Source organism: Capra hircus, chromosome 5 (genome assembly GCF_001704415.2).
Source record: "Capra hircus breed San Clemente chromosome 5, ASM170441v1, whole genome shotgun sequence".
Classification (NCBI taxonomy): domain Eukaryota; kingdom Metazoa; phylum Chordata; class Mammalia; order Artiodactyla; family Bovidae; genus Capra; species Capra hircus.
The window spans coordinates 29,179,918-29,198,102 of record NC_030812.1 but is presented as its reverse complement, the minus strand read 5'-3'; the positions used below and the strand labels follow the sequence as shown (position 1 = coordinate 29,198,102).

Here is an 18,185-nt window from a genome sequence, read left to right as displayed (position 1 = left end):
CAAAGAAGCCTGCTTGCAGTTTGGTAGATAATGTCTCTCTGGGGCTGTGATTGCCCCCTTCCAGCTCTGGCTGCCTGTCACCAGAGGGGGATGGTCTGCAGCTGGCTAGTTCTGTTCACTCCTTGTTCTGTGCGTGGGCCTGGCAGTGTCTTAGGGCTTTTCCCATGGTAGCTATCCCACAGTCTGGTTTGCTAGCCCAAGTTAGTTTGCTCAGATTGCCCTTGGGGCATTCAGGCCAGATCCTTACTCTGAGCAATGCAGCCTGCACCTCCCTGCCCAGCCCCTGCTTGCTAGTGGTGGGTGCAGGCGTCAGCGCTGCTTCTCCACTGGGGGAGTTACCATTGGGCTTGTAATCTGTGGGTTTTAATTATTTATTTATTTTTCCTCCCTGTTATGTTGCCCTCTGTGCTTCCAAGGCTCGCCACAGACTCGGCAGTGAGAGTGTTTCCTGGTGTTTGGAAACTTCTCTCTTTTTAAGACTCCCTTCCCAGGACAGAGCTCTGTCCCTACCTCTTTTGTCTCTTTTTTTGTCTTTTATATTTTTTCCTACCTTCTTTTGAAGACAATGGGCTGCTTTTCTGGGTGCCTGATGTCCTCTGCCAGCATTCAGAAGTTGTTTTGTGGAATTTACTCTGCGTTTAAATGTTCTTTTTATGAATTTGTGGGGGAGAAAGTGGTGTCCCCGTCCTATTCATCCACCACCGCACCCCCCCAGTACATTTAAAAGGATTAAAATAATACAAAATATGTTCCAAATTGCAGTGTGCTAGATAGATGGATAGATAAAATATAATCTCCTTTTGGTTCTGTTTTCAGAGTTGAACCCTGACTGATACAAGTTCTTAATGCAACACTAAAACCATGATCCATATAAGAAAAAAAGAAAGATAAACTGATGGAACTTCATCAGAATTAAACACTCTTGGGCTTCAAGGCTCCATTAAGAAAATGAAAAGACAAGCTACAGACTGGGAGAAAACATTTGCAAATTACTTTTCTGAAAAAGGACTTGTATCCAGAATATCTAAGAAGCTCTTAAAACTCAATAATGAAAATGATTAAGTATTTGATTAGATGTTTCATCAAAGGAAATATAGGAATGTCCAATAAGCACATGAAAAAGTGCTCAGTATCATTAGTCAGGGAAATGCAAATTAAAGCCACAATGAGAAACCACTTCACACCTATTAGGAAAGCTATAATAAAAAAAGACAGTAGAAACTAACACAACATTGTAAAGCAATTATACTAAAACAAAAAAGCCAATAACAAGTGTAGTTGAAAATGTGAAGTAAGTGGAACCCTAATACATTGCTGGTGAAAATTTAAATGGTGCTATCACTTGGGAAATCAGCTAATAATTTCTTAAAAAGTTAAATATATGTTTACCAGCAATAGATAAATAAATGACATAGAAATTCTGCTCCTAGGTATTTCCAAAAAGAAATGAAAATTTACGTTCATACAAAAACATACATGTGTGTTCATAGTGGCATTATTCAAAAAAATGAAAAAGTGGGAGCAATGCAAATAAACTGGTAAATGGATAAATAAAGTTTGGTATATGCAAACAGTGGTGTACGATTGGCACTAGAAAGGAAGAAACTACAAACTACAAACTAAAACTACGTGTTACATTCTGTAACACGGCTGAATGTCGAAACATTATGCTAAATGAAAGAAACCAGACATAAAGGACTATATGAAAATATGATTCCATTTTATGAAATATCCAAGAAAGGCAAATCTATTGAGATAGAGAATAGATTATTGATTGTCTGGGGCTGAAGGTGGGAATGAAGATTGACTGCAAATGGGCCTGAGGGATCTTTTGTGGATCATAAAATGTTCTAAAGTTAGACTGTGGTGATAGTTGCACAAGTCTAAATGTATTAAAAGCCATTGAATTATACAACTATTGTGGGTAAACTTTATGGTATGTAACTTATACCTCAATAAAGCTGTTTTTTAGAAAAAGTAAAATCTATATCCAATGTCTTAGAGCACTCTTACCTGTTTTTTTCTTTTGTTTCTTCTTTTCTTCAAGCAAATATGCAGTAATTCTGCTTAGTATCTTGACATTGCTCTCAATAGCTTTGAATGTTTCTGGTAACATCTCCATTTGTGCTAAACAGTGATGGTGTTCTTCAATATCAATTGCAGTGATCTCAGACAAAGTGACATCTTGAAGAGAGTAAAAAAAATTACTTTTGTGCAGAAAAATAATTACAACCATATAGGCTTACAATATTGGCTACCTAGTCAATATTATAGTATTGGGAAATACAGATAGCTTATACCTATTTCTATTCTGAGGCTTTTCTCTGTGAAGAAATGAAAAAAGAAAAGACTTGGAATAGAAGACTGAACAGTAAATCTTGGGCATGAAAATATGCTTAAAATATAGCTGCTGCTGCTGCTAAGTCGCTTCAGTCGTATCTGATTCTGTGCAACCTCATAGACGGCCTCCCCACCAGGCTCCTCTGTCCCTGGGATTCTCCAGGCAAGAACACTGGAGTGGGTTGCCATTTCCTTCTCCATTGCATGAAAGTGAAAAGTGAAAGTGAAGTCACTCAGTCGTGTCTGACACTTAGCGACCTCATGGACTGCAGCGCACCAGGCTCCTCTGTCCATGGGATTTTCCAGGCAAGAGTACTGGAGTGGGATGCCAAGGTGTCTAATTGGTTTAATTATCTGATATCAAGGATAAAGATCTAAAATGTGATTATATGCTTTAATACTGGGGATTAAAACCCCAATTAACTCCCTTGGTAAGTTTTCTAGTATTTCATAACCCTTGTTATATAAGATTTCTTGTAACTAAATGAAATTTCTCTTTTTTGTATTCTTAGCTTATTCATTCTTTCATTCAACTAGAGTCTCCTCTGTCATATACTGTTCTAGATGCTGAAGACACAGCATTGAATAAAACAAATTCCCTGATTTTATTACTATTTATATTCTAGTGAAAGGAAACAAACAAAAATTTTTTTAAAGTATTAATTGTTAATTATAAACTGTGCCAGATGGTAAGGAAAGCTATACATAAAAAATTGTAAAGAATAACAGCCAGTGCCAGGGTGTAGAGAATGGGGATGGTCAGAGAACACCTCATTTTAAAGTGAGGTGTATAAAAATAAATAAATAAATAAATAAATAAATAAAGTGAGGTATAAGCAGAGAATAAACCATGTGGCTACCTGGTAGAAAATGTTTCAGGCAAGGAACTAGGAAGCATTAAGACACTGGGCAGGAGCATGCTAAGTGAGCAAATTTGTTTTCCTTATTTTATTCTTCCTGAAACAGACAGCAACTGTTTAACCATCTTAGCTTTTCCTTCTTTAGTCTTCTAATCCTTCAAAATTTACTTATAATTCTGTTCTGTAGGTTTTTCATTAACTTTAAATCACTTCTGGAAACTTACTCCATTCTTCCAACCAGGCCAGAATGTAGGCAAGAGTCTTGTCTTTAATTTCAGCAGTCTTAGCACAAGCAACTATTTTCTCCAGCAAGCTTCCTCTCCGTTTCTTATGTTCTATAAGGGACATTTTCCTTCCAGCATGCATATTCTCATTCATAGTATAGCGATTTATTATACGCTTCACATTTTGCATTATGTCTGTCAGCTGCATATTAAGATACTATAAGAATAAAAAGGGGGATTATAGTAATAAATCCTGTTTGACAATAAGATTTGATCACCTTTCTTCTCAGAATGTCAGTGGTAGTCACTATAAAGCTCTCTAATCAAAAGCTTTTTAATTCTAATCTTTCTGTAAGTCTAAGATTTTCCTCTTAATTTTTTTTTCTCTGCCTTCATCCTAGAATTTCTATGATATAATGAACAGAATATTTGGTTTGAAATTATATCTGGATTCTAACTCTAGCTCCCTCCTTAAAATGACTTTTAGTGGACTTCCCTGGTGATCCAGTGGTTAAGAATCTGCCGGCCAATGTAGGGGACATGGGTTCGATCCCTGGTCTGGGAATATTCCACATACCATAGGGCAGTAAGCCTGTGTACTACAACTACTGAAGTCCCCTCTCTGTAGAGCCCATGTTCCACAAGAGAAGCCACCTCAATGAGAAGCCTGAAACTAGAGAATAGCCCTCCTCTTGCTGCAATTAGAGAAAGCCCTCACAGCAACGAAGACCCAGCACAGCTGAAAAATAAATAAAAATTGTTTTTAAAAAGATAACTCTTTTAAAAATCATTTTCTACAATCATGACTCATCTGTAAAATAATGGAGATGCTAAGTTCACAGTTGATCTGAGACATGTAACATGTGTGAAATGCCTTATAGACTATGGCTGCTGTAAACAAACTAATTAAAGGAAATTACTTAAAAAAAAATTAACCCTTACACCTGGAAAGCAGCTATTGGAATATTCCACAACATGATTTTTATTTCATTATTTCCCCTCCTCAAGAATCTATCAGTAAATTTCTTCTGTTCATCACTTTATCCTAGTAGTTCTCGGTGGGGGTAATTACTGCCTCATATCTGGCATTTAGAAATGTATGGGACTTCCTGGTGGTACAGTGGATAGGAATCTGCCTGCTTATGCAGGGGACATGGGTTCGATGTTGGGTCCAGGAATAGTCCACATGCAGCAGATCAACTAAGCTCATGCACCACAGCTACTGAACCCCTACTCCAGAGCCCTGGAACTGCAACTGCTGAGCCCAGGTTCTACAATTACTGAAGCCCGTGCTCCTAGAGCCTGTGCTCGGCTGCAAGAGAAGCCTGAGCACTGCAACAAAGAGTAGACCCCGCTCACACAACTGGAGAAAGCCCACGTAAAGCAAAAGAGACCCAGCTCAGCCAAAAAAAAAAAGAGAGAGAGAGGTGGACTACCCTGGTGGTTCAGTGGTTAAGAATCTGCATTGCAAGGCAAGGGACACCAGTGCAATCCCTGGTCCCAGAAAAATCACACATGCTGCAGAGCAACTAAGCCCTCAAGCCTTCTACTGAGCCAGTGCTTTAGAGCCCGCGAGTTGCAATTATAGAACCTATGTGCTGCACCTACTGAAGCCTGTATGCCTGGAGCCCATGTCCCACAAGAAGAGAAGCCACTGCAATTAGAAGCGCACACATTGCAACAGAGAGTAGAACCCCCACCCCACCACCACAACTAGAGAAAGCCCATGCACAGCAATGAAGACCCACCATAGCCAAAAAATGAAGATAAATATATAAGATTTAAAAAAAAAGAGTCACAATGTCTGCCAAAGAAAAGAAGCACTTTTGGTTGTAACAAGGAATGGAAGGGAAGACATTGTACTTAGTAAAGGATGCTAAGTTGTGCCAGCCCACCCTATGTGCAATGGACAGTATACATATTTAAGAATTGGCTCATCCTGCGTAAATTTTCACTGTCCAATGGGATATTCACATAGGTTACATAAAATCTGTTTATAATTACCTGAGCCTAGAAACTTATTCTTTTTAAAGTATAAATGGAAAGTGAGTTCCTACCAAGTTTAATTGCTTACTGAAATTTCCAGGAATGCAAATATTATGCGAATCAAAGGAAAATGTTCTTTAGGATTTTGCCAATAAAATTTCACCATTCACCAATAAAATGTTCACCATAGTACCAACCAGCAATGCACCATTGATAATAGTATGTAGTGTCACTGCAATAAACCTGCATTTGTTTCAGCCTATATTCATAGCTTTCATATTTATTTTAATTCTGCATAAAGATGCAAGCCTCTGCTACCTCTTTGTAATGTCTTCTATTGAAGTTTGACTTAGAATTTACACATTGAAATGCATGTTATTAAATTTAGCACTTTTATTTACCTTCATATAATAATTTCTTGAAGTATGAGTATAGATATTTTATCTATGAAGTTCACTTCAGAGGAACAAAAGGGAAGTTAAAAATATTTTTAAAAGGCATAATAAATCTGATAGATGTCGAACCACTGCTCCATCTTTCCAACTTTATCGATTACTTTCTCAATTTGGCTTTAGATAAACCTAACTTCTTCTACACTCCTTACAATAGCAGTGAGATTGGGATTTTGCAAGCCAAATCGCCATGCCAAAAGAGTAATCAAATGTTAGGTGCTAGAATTACTGCAGTCAGAAATAGGTAATGCAGTTGCAGTAAATTAAGTCAGAAATGCAGAACAGAGACAAAGTTTGATAAAGACAAGTGATGAAGAATAACATTACAAACTAACACATAACATGGTGATTAAGGAAAAAGTATTACCAACTTCTCATATATTCTCCCACAGAATGGAAAAGAACTCTTCTCAATTCATTCTTTGTGGCCAGAATTACCCTCATACCAAGATGGATAAAGATATTGCAAAAAAAAAAAAAAACACACTACAGATCAACATCTCTATAAATTTTGTTGCAAAAATCCTCAACAAAATACTAAATAGGATTAGCACCTTATTAATAGAATTAGATACCGCAAACACGTGGGATTTATTCCAGGAATACAAAAATGGTTCAACATGTGAAAATCAATGAATGAAATACACCAAATTAACAAAATGAAGGAAAAAAATCATATGATCATCTCAACTGATACAGGAAAAGCATGCAACAAAATTCAACACCCTTTCATGACGAAAGCTCTCACTAAAGTAGGTGTAAAGGGAAAATACTTCAGTATAATAAATGTCATATATGACAAGCCCACAGCTAACATCATACTGAAAGGTGAAAATCTGAAAGTTATTCCTCTAAGATTAGGAACAAGTAAAGGATTCCAACTCTCATCAGTTCTAGTCAACATATTACTGGAAGTCCTAGCCAGAGTAATTCAGGAGAAAAATAAATTTTAAAAAATCAAAATTGGAAAAGAAAAAAAAATGTTTGCAGATGATATGATCTTATATGTTGAAAACTCTAAAGCTTACACACACACACACACCCCCAAACCTGTTAGGAGAAATAAATGAATTCAGCAAAGTTGCAGGATACAAAATCACACACACACACAAAACATGTTTAATTTTCTGGGACTTCCCTGGTGGTACAGTAGTTACCCTCCTTGTAATGCAAGGACATGCATTTGATTCCTGATCGGGGAGCTAATCTTCCACATGACACAGAGCAACCTAGCCCATGCCCCACAATTACTGAGCCTGCGCACTCTACAGCCCACATGCCACAACTAGAAAGTCCACGCACTACAACAAAAGATTCCACATGGCACAACAAAGATCCTGCAAAGCTAAGACTTGACCCAGCCTAATAAATGAATAGATATGTTTAATTTTCTGTATGCTAGTAATGAACTATCAGAAAGAGAAATTAAGAAAACAATCCCATTTACAATGGCATAAAAAAAATAAAATACCTGGCAATAAATTTAACTGAGGTGAAAGACCTATATATTGGAAATGAAAGACATAAATGAAAGAAATGAAGAAATTAATATTGTTAATTCTCCTAAGAATTAAAATATTCATACCACCCAAAGCAGTCTACACATAGAAAGCAATCATTTTCAAAATTCTAATAACATTTTTTATAGAAATAGAACAAAAAGCCCTAAAATTTGTATGGAATCATAAGAGACTCTAAATAGCTAAAGCAATACTGAGAAAGAAGAACAAAGCTGGAGCTCCCTGATTTCAAACAATAGTACAAAGTTATAGAAATTAAAACAAATGATATTGGCATAAAAATGGACCCACAGATCAATGGAATAGAAAGGAAAGTCCAGAAATAAACCCATACACACATACGGTAAATTTACAACAAAGCAGCCAAGAATATACACTGGGGAAACGACAGTCTTTTCAATACATGGTGCTGGAAAAACTGGGCAGCACATACAGAAGAAAGAAACTGGGGATTGCTATCTTATACCGTGCATAAAAATTAACCCAAAATGGATGAAAAACTTGAATGTAAGACCTCAAACTATAAAAATTCCAGAAGAAAACACATAGGCAGTAATCTCCTTGACATTGTTCTTGGTGATAATTTTTTGGATTTCACACAAATAGCAAAGGTAACAAAAGCAAAAATAAGCAAGTAGGACTGCATCAAACTAAAAAGCTTCTTCACAGCAAAGGAAACCATCAACAAAATGAAAAAGCAATCTACTGAGTGGGGGAAAATATTTGGAAATCATATGTCTGACAAGGGGGTAATATTCAAAATATATAAAGAACTCATACAACTCAATAGCAAAAACCCAAACAATCTGATTAAAATATGGACAGAAGATCTACATAGACATTTTTCCAACAAAGACATATAGATGTTCAATGGGTACATAAGAAGATAATTACTGTCATTAATCATCAGGAAAATGCAAATCAAAATCACAATGAAATGTACCACACACCTGTTAGAATGACTATTATCAAAAAGATTGAAAATAATAACACTTGTTAGTATTGGCAAGGATGTGAAGAAAAGGAAATCCTCATGCATTGTTAGTGGGGTAAATTGGTGCAGCCACTATGGAAAAAAAAAGCTGAAGCTCCAATACTTTGGCCACATGATGCTAAGAGCTGATTCACTGGAGACCCTGGTGCTGGGAAAGACGGAAGGCAAAAGAAGGGGGCAGCAGGAGGTGAGATGGCTAGATAACGTCATCAACACAATGGAAATGAATTTGAGAAAACTCTGGGAGATAGTGGAGGACAGAGGAGCCTGGTGTGCTGCAGTCCATGGGGTCGCAGAGTCAAACATGACTTAGTGACTGAGTAACAATAACTATGGAAAACAAAATGGAGGTTCCTCAAAAAATTAAAAATAGAACTACAATAATGATCCAGGAATTCCGCTTTGGGGTATTTAGCTATAAAAAACAAAAATAGTAATTAGAAAACAAATATGTATTCCCACGTTCACTGTAGCATTATTTACAATAGCCAAAATATGGAAAGGATCCAAGCACCCATCAATAATGAACAGATAAGTATATGTGTATTATATACACCTACACAAATATACAATGAAATAGTATTCATCTGTAGAAAAAGATAAAGGTTTTCCATTTGCAACAACATGGATGGACTTTGAGGGCATTACATTAAGAGAAATAAGTCAGAGGAAGTTTGAAATAAGTCAGAGGAAGAGAAATACCATATGATCTTTTTTACATGTGAAATCTAAAATAAAACTAAGTTCATAGCTACAGAGAAGAATTTGATTGTTGCCAGAGGTGGCGGTAGGGATGGTATGAAAAGTGGGTGAACTTTTTTTTTTTTTTTTTAGTTTAGTTGAAATAAATTGAATTTAAAAAATCAATTGTGGACTTCCCTGGTGGTTCAGTGGTTAAGAATTTGCCTGCCAATGCAGGGGACACAGGTTTGATCCCTGGCTTGGGGACGATTCCACATGCTGCAGGGCAACTAAGCCCTAGCATCCCAGTTACTTGAGACCATGCACCCTAGAGTCTGTGCTCTAAACAAGAGAAGCCACTGCAACGAGAAGCCTGTGCATCGCAGCTAGAGAAAGTCCACATGCAGCAGTGAAGACTCAGCACAGCCAAAAACAAATAAATAAATAATTTTTTTAAAATAAAAAATGTTTAAATAAAAAACTTTTTTAAATCTGAAAAGGAAATTAAGAGAACAATTCTACTTACAGTAGCATCAAAAGAATAAAATTATTTATAATAAACAACCAGAAGGCAAAAGACAATGTTAAAACAATGCTACTGAACGAATCTACAGCTAATGCACTCCTTAGCAAAACCTCAATGATTTTGCAGAAAAAGAAGTACATCTTTAGGATTCATGTGGAATCTCAAAGAACCCCAAATACCCAAAACAGTCTTGAAGAATGAAGTTGGAGATCTCATATGTCTCATTTTCAATTATTATTATAAATTTACAGTAGTTAACTGGCACATTTTAATTATAAGAGACATATAGAATACAAAGCCCAGAAACAAACTTTCACACATATAGTTAAATAAATTTTTTTAACTTAAAAAAAGTTTATTTGGCTGTGCTGGGTCTTCGTTGTGGCACTCGGAATCTTGGATCCTCTGCACCATGCACAATCTATAGTCACGGAACTCATACTTTCAGTTGGGGGATGTGGGATCTAGTTCCCTGACCAGGGATTGAACCCCAATCCCCTGTATTGGGAGTGTGGAGTCTTAGCCATTGGGCCACTAGGGAAGTCCCTGGTCAAATAATTTTTGACAAGAGTGTCAAGGCTTTTTAATGGGAGAGGCCAATCTGTCAACAAATGATGTTGGGAAAACTGGATACACCCACGCAAGAATGAACTAGGACTCTTATATACAAATATTAACTCAAAATGAATTAAAAAACCTAAGCATAAGACCTAAAACTATAAAACATAGAAAACATAGAGAGAAAAGCTTCATGACATTGGATTTGGTACCAAAAGTACAGGCAACAAAAGTAAAAATAGATTGTTTAGTCGCTAAGTCGTGTCCGACTCTTTTGCCACCCCATGGACTATAGCCCGCCAGGAACCTGTCCATGGAATTTTCCAGGAAAGAATATTGGAATGGGTTGCCATTTTCTTCTCCAAGGGATCTTCCCAACCCAGAGAATGTTGCAGGCAGATGCTTCACCACTGAGCCAACAAATCAAAATGTAAAACTTTTCTGCATCAAGGAACACAATTCACAGAGTAAAAAGGCAACCTATGGAGTGGGGAAAAAAGAATTTGCAAATCATATATCTAATGAAGGGTTAATACTACAATATATAAAGAATTCTTACAACTCACATCAAATAAATAAATAACCCAACTGATAAATGGGAAAAGGACTTGAATAGACATTCAAAAGACGTATAAATGTCCACGAAATTAAGACCCTTGGTCCTTGGAAGAAAAGCTATGACAAACCTAGACAGTGTATTAATAAGCAGAGACATTACTTTGCTGACAAAGGGCCTTATAGGTAAAGCTATGATTTCTTCAGTAGTCATGTTTGGATGTGAGAGTTGAACCGTAAAGAAGGCTGAGTGCTGAAGAATTGATGTTTTTGAACTGTGGTGCTGGAGAAGACTCTTGAGGGTCCCTTGGAGAGCAAAGAGATCAAACCAGTCAATCCTAAAGGAAATTATCCCTGAATATTCATTGAAAGTTCTGATGCTGAAGCTGAAGCTCCAATACTTTGGCCAGCTGTTGGGAAGAGCCGACTAATTAGAAAAGACCCTGGTGTTGGGAAAGATTGAGGGCAGGAAGAGAAGGGGCAAGAGAGGATGAGATGGTTGGATGGCATCACCAACTTAAAGGACATGAGTTGGAGTAAACTCCAGGAGATAATGAAGGACAGGGAAGGCTGACATGCTGTAGTCCATGGGGTTGCAAAGAGCTGGACAAAACTTGGCAACTGAACAACAACAACAGCATCAATGGCCAACAAACATATGAATAAAAGCTCAACATCACTAATCATTCAGTTCAGTTCAGTTCAGTTCAGTTGCTCAGTTGTGTCTGACTCTTTGCGACCTCATGAATCGCAGCACGCCAGGCCTCCCTGTCCATCACCATCTCCCGGAGTTCACTCAAACTCACGTCCATTCAGTCGGTGATGCCATCCAGCCATCTCATCCTCTGTTGTCCCCTTTTCCTCCTGCCTCCAATCCCTCCCAGCATCAGAGTCTTTTCCAATGAGTCAACTCTTCGCATGAGGTGGCCAAAGTGCTGGAGTTTCAGCCTCAGCATCAGCCCTTCCAATGAACACCCAGGACTGGTCTTTTTTAGGATGGACTGGTTGGATCTCCTTGCAGTCCAAGGGACTCTCAAGAGTCTTCTCCAACACCGCAGTTCAAAAGCATCAATTCTTTGATGCTCAGCTTTCTTCACAGTCCAACTCTCACATCCATTCAGTTCAGTTCCGTTGCTCAGTCATGTCCGACTCTTTGAGACCCCATGAATTGCAGCACACCAGGCCTCCCTGTCCATCACCATCTCCCGGAGTTCACTCAAACTCACATCCATTGAGTCGGTGATGCCATCCAGGCATCTCATCCTCTGCTGTCCCCTTTTCCACCTGCCCCCAATCCCTCCCAGCATCAGTCTTTTCCAATGAGTCAACTCTTTGCATGAGGTGGCCAAAGTACTGGAGTTTCAGCTTCAGCATCATTCCTTCCAAAGAACACCCAGGACTGATCTCCTTTAGAATTGACTGGTTGGATCTCCTTGCAGTCCAAGGGACTCTCAAGAGTCTTCTCCAACACCACAGTTCAAAAGCATCAGTTCTTCAGCACTTAGCTTTCTTCACGGTCCAACTCTCACATCCATACATGACTACTGGAAAAACCACAGCCTTGACTAGGCAGACCTTTGTTGGCAAAGTAATGTCTCTGCTTTTGAATGTGCTATCCAGGTTGGTCATAACTTTCCTTCCAAGGAGTAAGCGTCTTTTAATTTCATGGCTGCAATCACCATCTGCAGTGATTTAGGAGGCCCCCAAAATAAAGTCTGACATGGTTTCCACTGTTTCCCCATCTATCTGCCATGAAGTGATGGGACCAGATGCCATGATCTTCGTTTTCTGAATGTTGAGCTTTAAGCCAACTTTTTCATTCTCCTCTTTCACCTTCATCAAGAGGCTTTTTGGTTCCTCTTCGCTTTCTGCCATAACGGTGGTGTGATCTGAAGTTATTGATATTTCTCCCGGCAATCTTGATTCAGGCTTGTGCTTCTTCCAGCCCAGCGTTTCTCATGATGTGCTCTGCATATAAGCTAAATAAGCAGGGTGACAATATACAGCCTTGATGTACTCCTTTTTCTATTTGGAACCAGTCTGTTGTTCCATGTCCAGCTCTAACTGTTGCTTCCTGACCTGCATATAGGTTTCTCAAGAGGCAGGTCAGGTGGTCTGGTATTCCCATCTCTTGAAGAATTTTCTACAGGTCTACTAGCATAAAGCATTACTTTACTCACATCCATTAGGTAAATGCAAATCAAAATCACAGTGAGATATCACTTCATATCCACTTAGGTGGCTACTATGAAAAACAAATGCTAGTAAAGTAATGCTCAAAATTCTCAAAACCAGGCTTCAGCAATACGTGAACCATGAACTTCCAGATGTTCAAGCTGGTTTTAGAAAAGGCAGAGGAACCAGAGATCAAATTGCCAACATCCGCTGGATCATTGAAAAGAAAGAGTTCCAGAAAAACATCTATTTCTGCTTGATTGACTATGCCAAAGCCTTTGACTGTGTGGATCACAATAAACTGCAAAATTCTGAAAGAGATGGGAATACCAGACCACCTGACCTGCCTCTTGTGAAACCTATATGCAGGTCAGGAAGCAACAGTTAGAACTGGACATGGAACAGACTGGTTCCAAATAGGAAAAGGAGTACGTCAAGGCTGTATATTGTCACCCTGCTTATTTAGCTTATATGCAGAGCACATCATGAGAAACGCTGGGCTGGAAGAAGCACAAGCTAGAATTAAGATTGCCAGGATAAATATCAATAACCTCAGATATGCAGATGACACCACCCTTATGGCAGAAAGTGAAGAGGAACTAAAAAGCCCCTTGATGAAAGTGAAAGAGGAGAGCGAAAGAGTTGACTTAAAGCTCAACATTCAGAAAACGAAGATCATGGCATCTGGTCCCATCACTTCATGGCAGATAGATGGGGAAAAAGTGGAAACAGTGTCAGACTTTATGTTTTTAGGCTCCCAAATCACTGCAGATGGTGATTGCAGCCATGAAATTAAAAGACGCTTACTCCTTGGAAGGAAAGTTATGACCAACCTGGATAGCACATTCAAAAGCAGAGACATTACTTTGCCAACAAAGGTCCGTCTAGTCAAGGCTGTGGTTTTTCCAGTAGTCACGTATGGAGGTGAGAGTTGGACTGTGAAGAAAGCTGAGTGCTGAAGAACTGATGCTTTTGAACTGTGGTGTTGGAGAAGACTCTTGAGAGTCCCTTGAACTGCAAGGAGATCCAACCAGTCCATTCTAAACGAGATAGGTCCTGGATGTTCTTTGGAAGGAATGATGCTAAAGCTGAAACTCCAGTACTTTGGCCACCTCATGCGAAGAGCTGACTCATTGGAAAAGACTCTGATGCTGGGAAGAATTAGGGGCAGGAGGAGAAGGGGACGACAGAGGATGAGATGGCTGGATGGCATCACCGACTCAATGGATGTGAATTTGAGTGAACTCCAGGAGTTGGTGATGGACAGGAAGGCCTGGTGTGCTGTGATTCATGGGGTCACAAAGAGTTGGACACGACTGAGTGACTGAACTGAACTCAAGTGAACTGAACAAATATTGGTAAGGATGTGAAAATTTGGAACTCCTGTGCACTATTTGTGGGAATCTAAAATGGTGCAGCCACAATGCAAACTGTATATGCAGTTCCCCAAAATATTAAAAATAAAATTATCATACGATCTAGCAATTCTACCTCTGAGTATACACCCAAAATAACTGAAAACAGGAACCCTATCAGATAGTCATACACCTGTGTTCATAATAGTATTATACATAATAGCCAAGAGATAGAAGCAACCCAGGTGTGCATTGACAGCTGAATGGATAACAAAATGTAGACTATATTTACAATGAAACATTATTCAGCCTTAAAAAGGAAGGACATTCTGAAACAGTAAATCCCACGGGCAGAGGAGACTGGCAAGCTACAGTCCGTATGGTCGCAGAGTCAGACATGACTGAGCATCTGAGCACACGTGTGGTTAAACCATAAGACGTTAAGCTAAGCTGGGACTTCCCTGGTAGTCCAGTGGTTAAGAATCTGCCTTCAAAACTGAAGAAACAAAAACTTATGGCCCAGGAATAAATGCTGCAAAAAATGAATGCAAATAAAAGTTAAAAAAAAAATCTGCCTTCAAATGCAGGTAAAGTTGGTTCGATCCCTGTTCAAGGAACTAAGACTGAACATGTGTTGGGGCGATTAAGCCTGTGTACCACAACTAGAGAAGTGTGGTCATCAAAGTGAAGCCCAGCACAGCAACTCTTCCCCCCAAAAAGACATTAAGCTAAGTGAAACAAGTCAGTCATAAAGAACAAATATTGGGGACTCTCTAGGTGGTCCAGTGGTTATGATTTCTCCTTCCAATGCAGAGGGTATGGGTTCCATCCCTGATTGGGGAGCTAAGATCCCACATGCCTCTCAGCCGAAAAACCAAAACATAAAAAAACAGAAGAAATATTGTAACAAATTCAATAAAGACTTTAAAAATGGTCCACCTTTTAAAAAAATACCGTATGATTTCACTAATATGAGGTATCTAGATTAGTTGAATTTACAGAAATAAGTGAAATGGTGGTTTCCCACGGTGAGAGGGAAGAAGGAAATAGGGTATTGGAAGGTGAAAAAGTTCTGAGGAAATTCCCCAGTGTCCAGTGGTTAGGGCTCCACTCTCTCACTGCAAGGGCTGCGCAGCTCTGCCAAAAAAACAGTGAAGAAGTTCTGGATGTTGATTGCATGACAATGTGATTATACTTAGCAGTACTGAACTGTATACTTAAAAATGATTAGGATGGTAAAATTTATATTCTGTGTATTCTACCACAATTAAAATTAGATAAAAATGTTTTAATATATAAAAGGAGTAATCAGATGTTAGGTGCTGGAAATATTGCAATAAGAAACAGAAGATCTAGTTGCCACAAATAATGTGTCAGATATAATAGGAGAACTGAGACAGAGTTTGCTGGGTCAAGTGATGAAGAATACACTACAAGCTAAGCAGTTGCTCATAAATTCTTCCAGAAATCTGAGGTGGGAAAAACATTTTACAACCTATTCTTTGAGGCCAGTATTATCCTGATGCCAGCACCAGATAAAGACATAAGAAAATAAACTATATCAATATTCTTTATGAACACAGTCACAAAAATCCTTAACAAAATATTAGAAATTAGATCAAACAATGTACTAAAAATACAACAGTATGAACAAGTGGGGTTTATTATTAGAACATAAGGCTATTTCAAAACTGGAAAACTAATAAGTGTAAATAACCATATCAACAGACTAAGAAGAAGCATATGATCATCTCAATAGATGCAGAAAAAGCAGTTGACAAAATTCAACATCCATTCATGATTTTTTTTAAATTCTATAACAAATTAGTAATAAGGATAGCTTCCCCAAACTGATGAACATTTACAAAAAATTTACAGCTAACATTATACTTAATGGTGAAAGCCTAAATTGCTCTGAGGATTCCTTTTTATTCAATCTTTTATCAAGGTCCTACCCAATGCAATAAGGTAAAAAGAGGAAATAAAAGAATATTAACTGAAACAGGAGAAATAAAAAGGTTTCCATTCACACATCAAATAAAACCAAAAACAAACCAAAAATTAAACAAACAAAAAACTGTATAAAAATTCCCAAAGGAATATATCTTTTAAAAGCTGCCAGTATATAAAAATCAAAATCATACCTCTATACACTAGCAATAAACAATTAGAATTTGAAATTTAATAAAACTATCATCTGCAATTACACTAAAAACATGAAATATTTACAAATCTAACAAGAAAACTGTACATTGAAAATTACAAAACCATTGATGAAAGAAATCAAGAAGAACTAAATAAATGGTGACAATACTAAGCACAGACAAAGATGAAGAGCAACTGGAACTCTTACAGTTTTCTGATGGGAATGCAAAATAGTAAAGCCATTTAAGATAACAGTTTGACAATTTCCTATAAAGGTATGCTACCACAGGACCTAGCAATACCATTTCCAGGTATTTAGCCAAGAGATGAAAACTTATGTTTATAAAAGAATTCATATATGGAATGTTTATAGTGACTTTATTCATAATTGCTCCAAACTAGAAACAACTCAAGTATCTTTCAGCTAGTGATAGATTCATGTGACATAAGGTATGATTCCATTTGTATGGCATTCAGGAAAGGAAAACTGTAAGCACAGAAAAGTAACGGCTTCAGGAGGCTATCAGCCAGGAAAAGGGTGGCCATGGAAGGGTGTAAGGGGATTTTTCAAGGAGTTAGAACTGTTTTAAATCTGAATTTTGGTGGTGAGTACACATCTATATGTCTTTGTCAGAATTCTTGAACAGTACACCAAAAAGGGTGAATTTTACCTTATTTTTTTTTAAAAGGCAGTAGAATCACAGAATACTTGGATTTGATTCCAGGACCCACTATGTATAACAACCATGACCTTTAGGCCACCCTCACATATTGTCAGTCTCCTCATCCGGGAAATAAGATTAATAGTAATACCTATCCCTGTTGAATTATTCTGGGGATTAAAAGAGATAATCTATAGATAAACTTATACCATACATAACATGGTAAACACTTTAAGTGCTACCAGGTTATTAAGGGCTTGCTATGTGCCACACCCTGAATATTCATTGAAAGAACTGATGCTGAAGCTGAAGCTGATACTCCAATACTTTGTCCACCTAATGTGAAGAGAAAAAGACCCTGATGCTGGGAAATATTGAAGGCAAAAGGAGAAGGGAGCGGCAGAGGATGAGATGGTTAGACAGCATCACCAACTCAAGGGACATGAATTTAAGCACACTCCAGGAGATGGTGGAGGACAGAGGAGCCTGGCATCTGTCACCAGACAGACATGTTAGAAACATGTGCCACAGGGGTGAAAGGGTCAAAGTAAGAAGATGGGTAGAGAAAGCACCATAACCTGGAGCAGGATAGAATCTGAAAGGCAGATAGTAACAATAGCAGTGCTAGGGAAAGCACACTGACTGAAACTGCCCACCCTGGCCAAGCACCGTTAGCGTGAATTATTTTAGGACAGCAGATCTTGGTAAAGAACATGGAACTAACAAGCCACCACCAACCGGAAAAGCTCAGGAAAGGTCAAAAGGAGACACCACCTGTACTGCTACCTCCCAGAATCCTTCTCGCTGGCATCCATCTTGGCTGAGCAATTTGTGAACAACCAAGAAGGACCCTGAGTCAGAATGAGTGGCCAAAGACAACCCAGAAAATAATGCCATCACCATAAAACGCAAGACTGTCAGCCACAAGCCAGAGCAGGTCCCCTGGGTTCCCTTACCCTGGTGCTCTCCGCTGGGGTGCCTTTTCCAATAAAGTCACTTGCTTTGTCAGCACATGCATCTCCTCAAACAGTTCTTTTTCTGAGTGTTAGATAAGAGCCACTCTCAGGGCCCTGGAAGGGCCTATAACAACAAAATGAGCATATGGCAACCCACTCCAATACTCTTGCCTGGAGAATCGCATGGATAGAGGAG

At 38.4% G+C, this 18,185-nt stretch overlaps 1 protein-coding gene across 1 annotated transcript in view; it reads right to left on the bottom strand.

Annotated features, from left to right (window-relative positions):
- The window catches only part of FAM186A (family with sequence similarity 186 member A), a 135,766-nt gene that overhangs the window by 95,718 nt on the left and 21,863 nt on the right, over positions 1–18,185 (bottom strand). Inside the window, exons 2-3 of the mRNA XM_018049024.1 lie at positions 3,425–3,641; positions 2,014–2,184 (exon numbers count right to left, since the gene is read on the bottom strand). Coding sequence (XP_017904513.1) covers positions 2,014–2,184; positions 3,425–3,641 — 388 coding nt within the window. The remainder of the gene's footprint in view (positions 1–2,013; positions 2,185–3,424; positions 3,642–18,185) is intronic.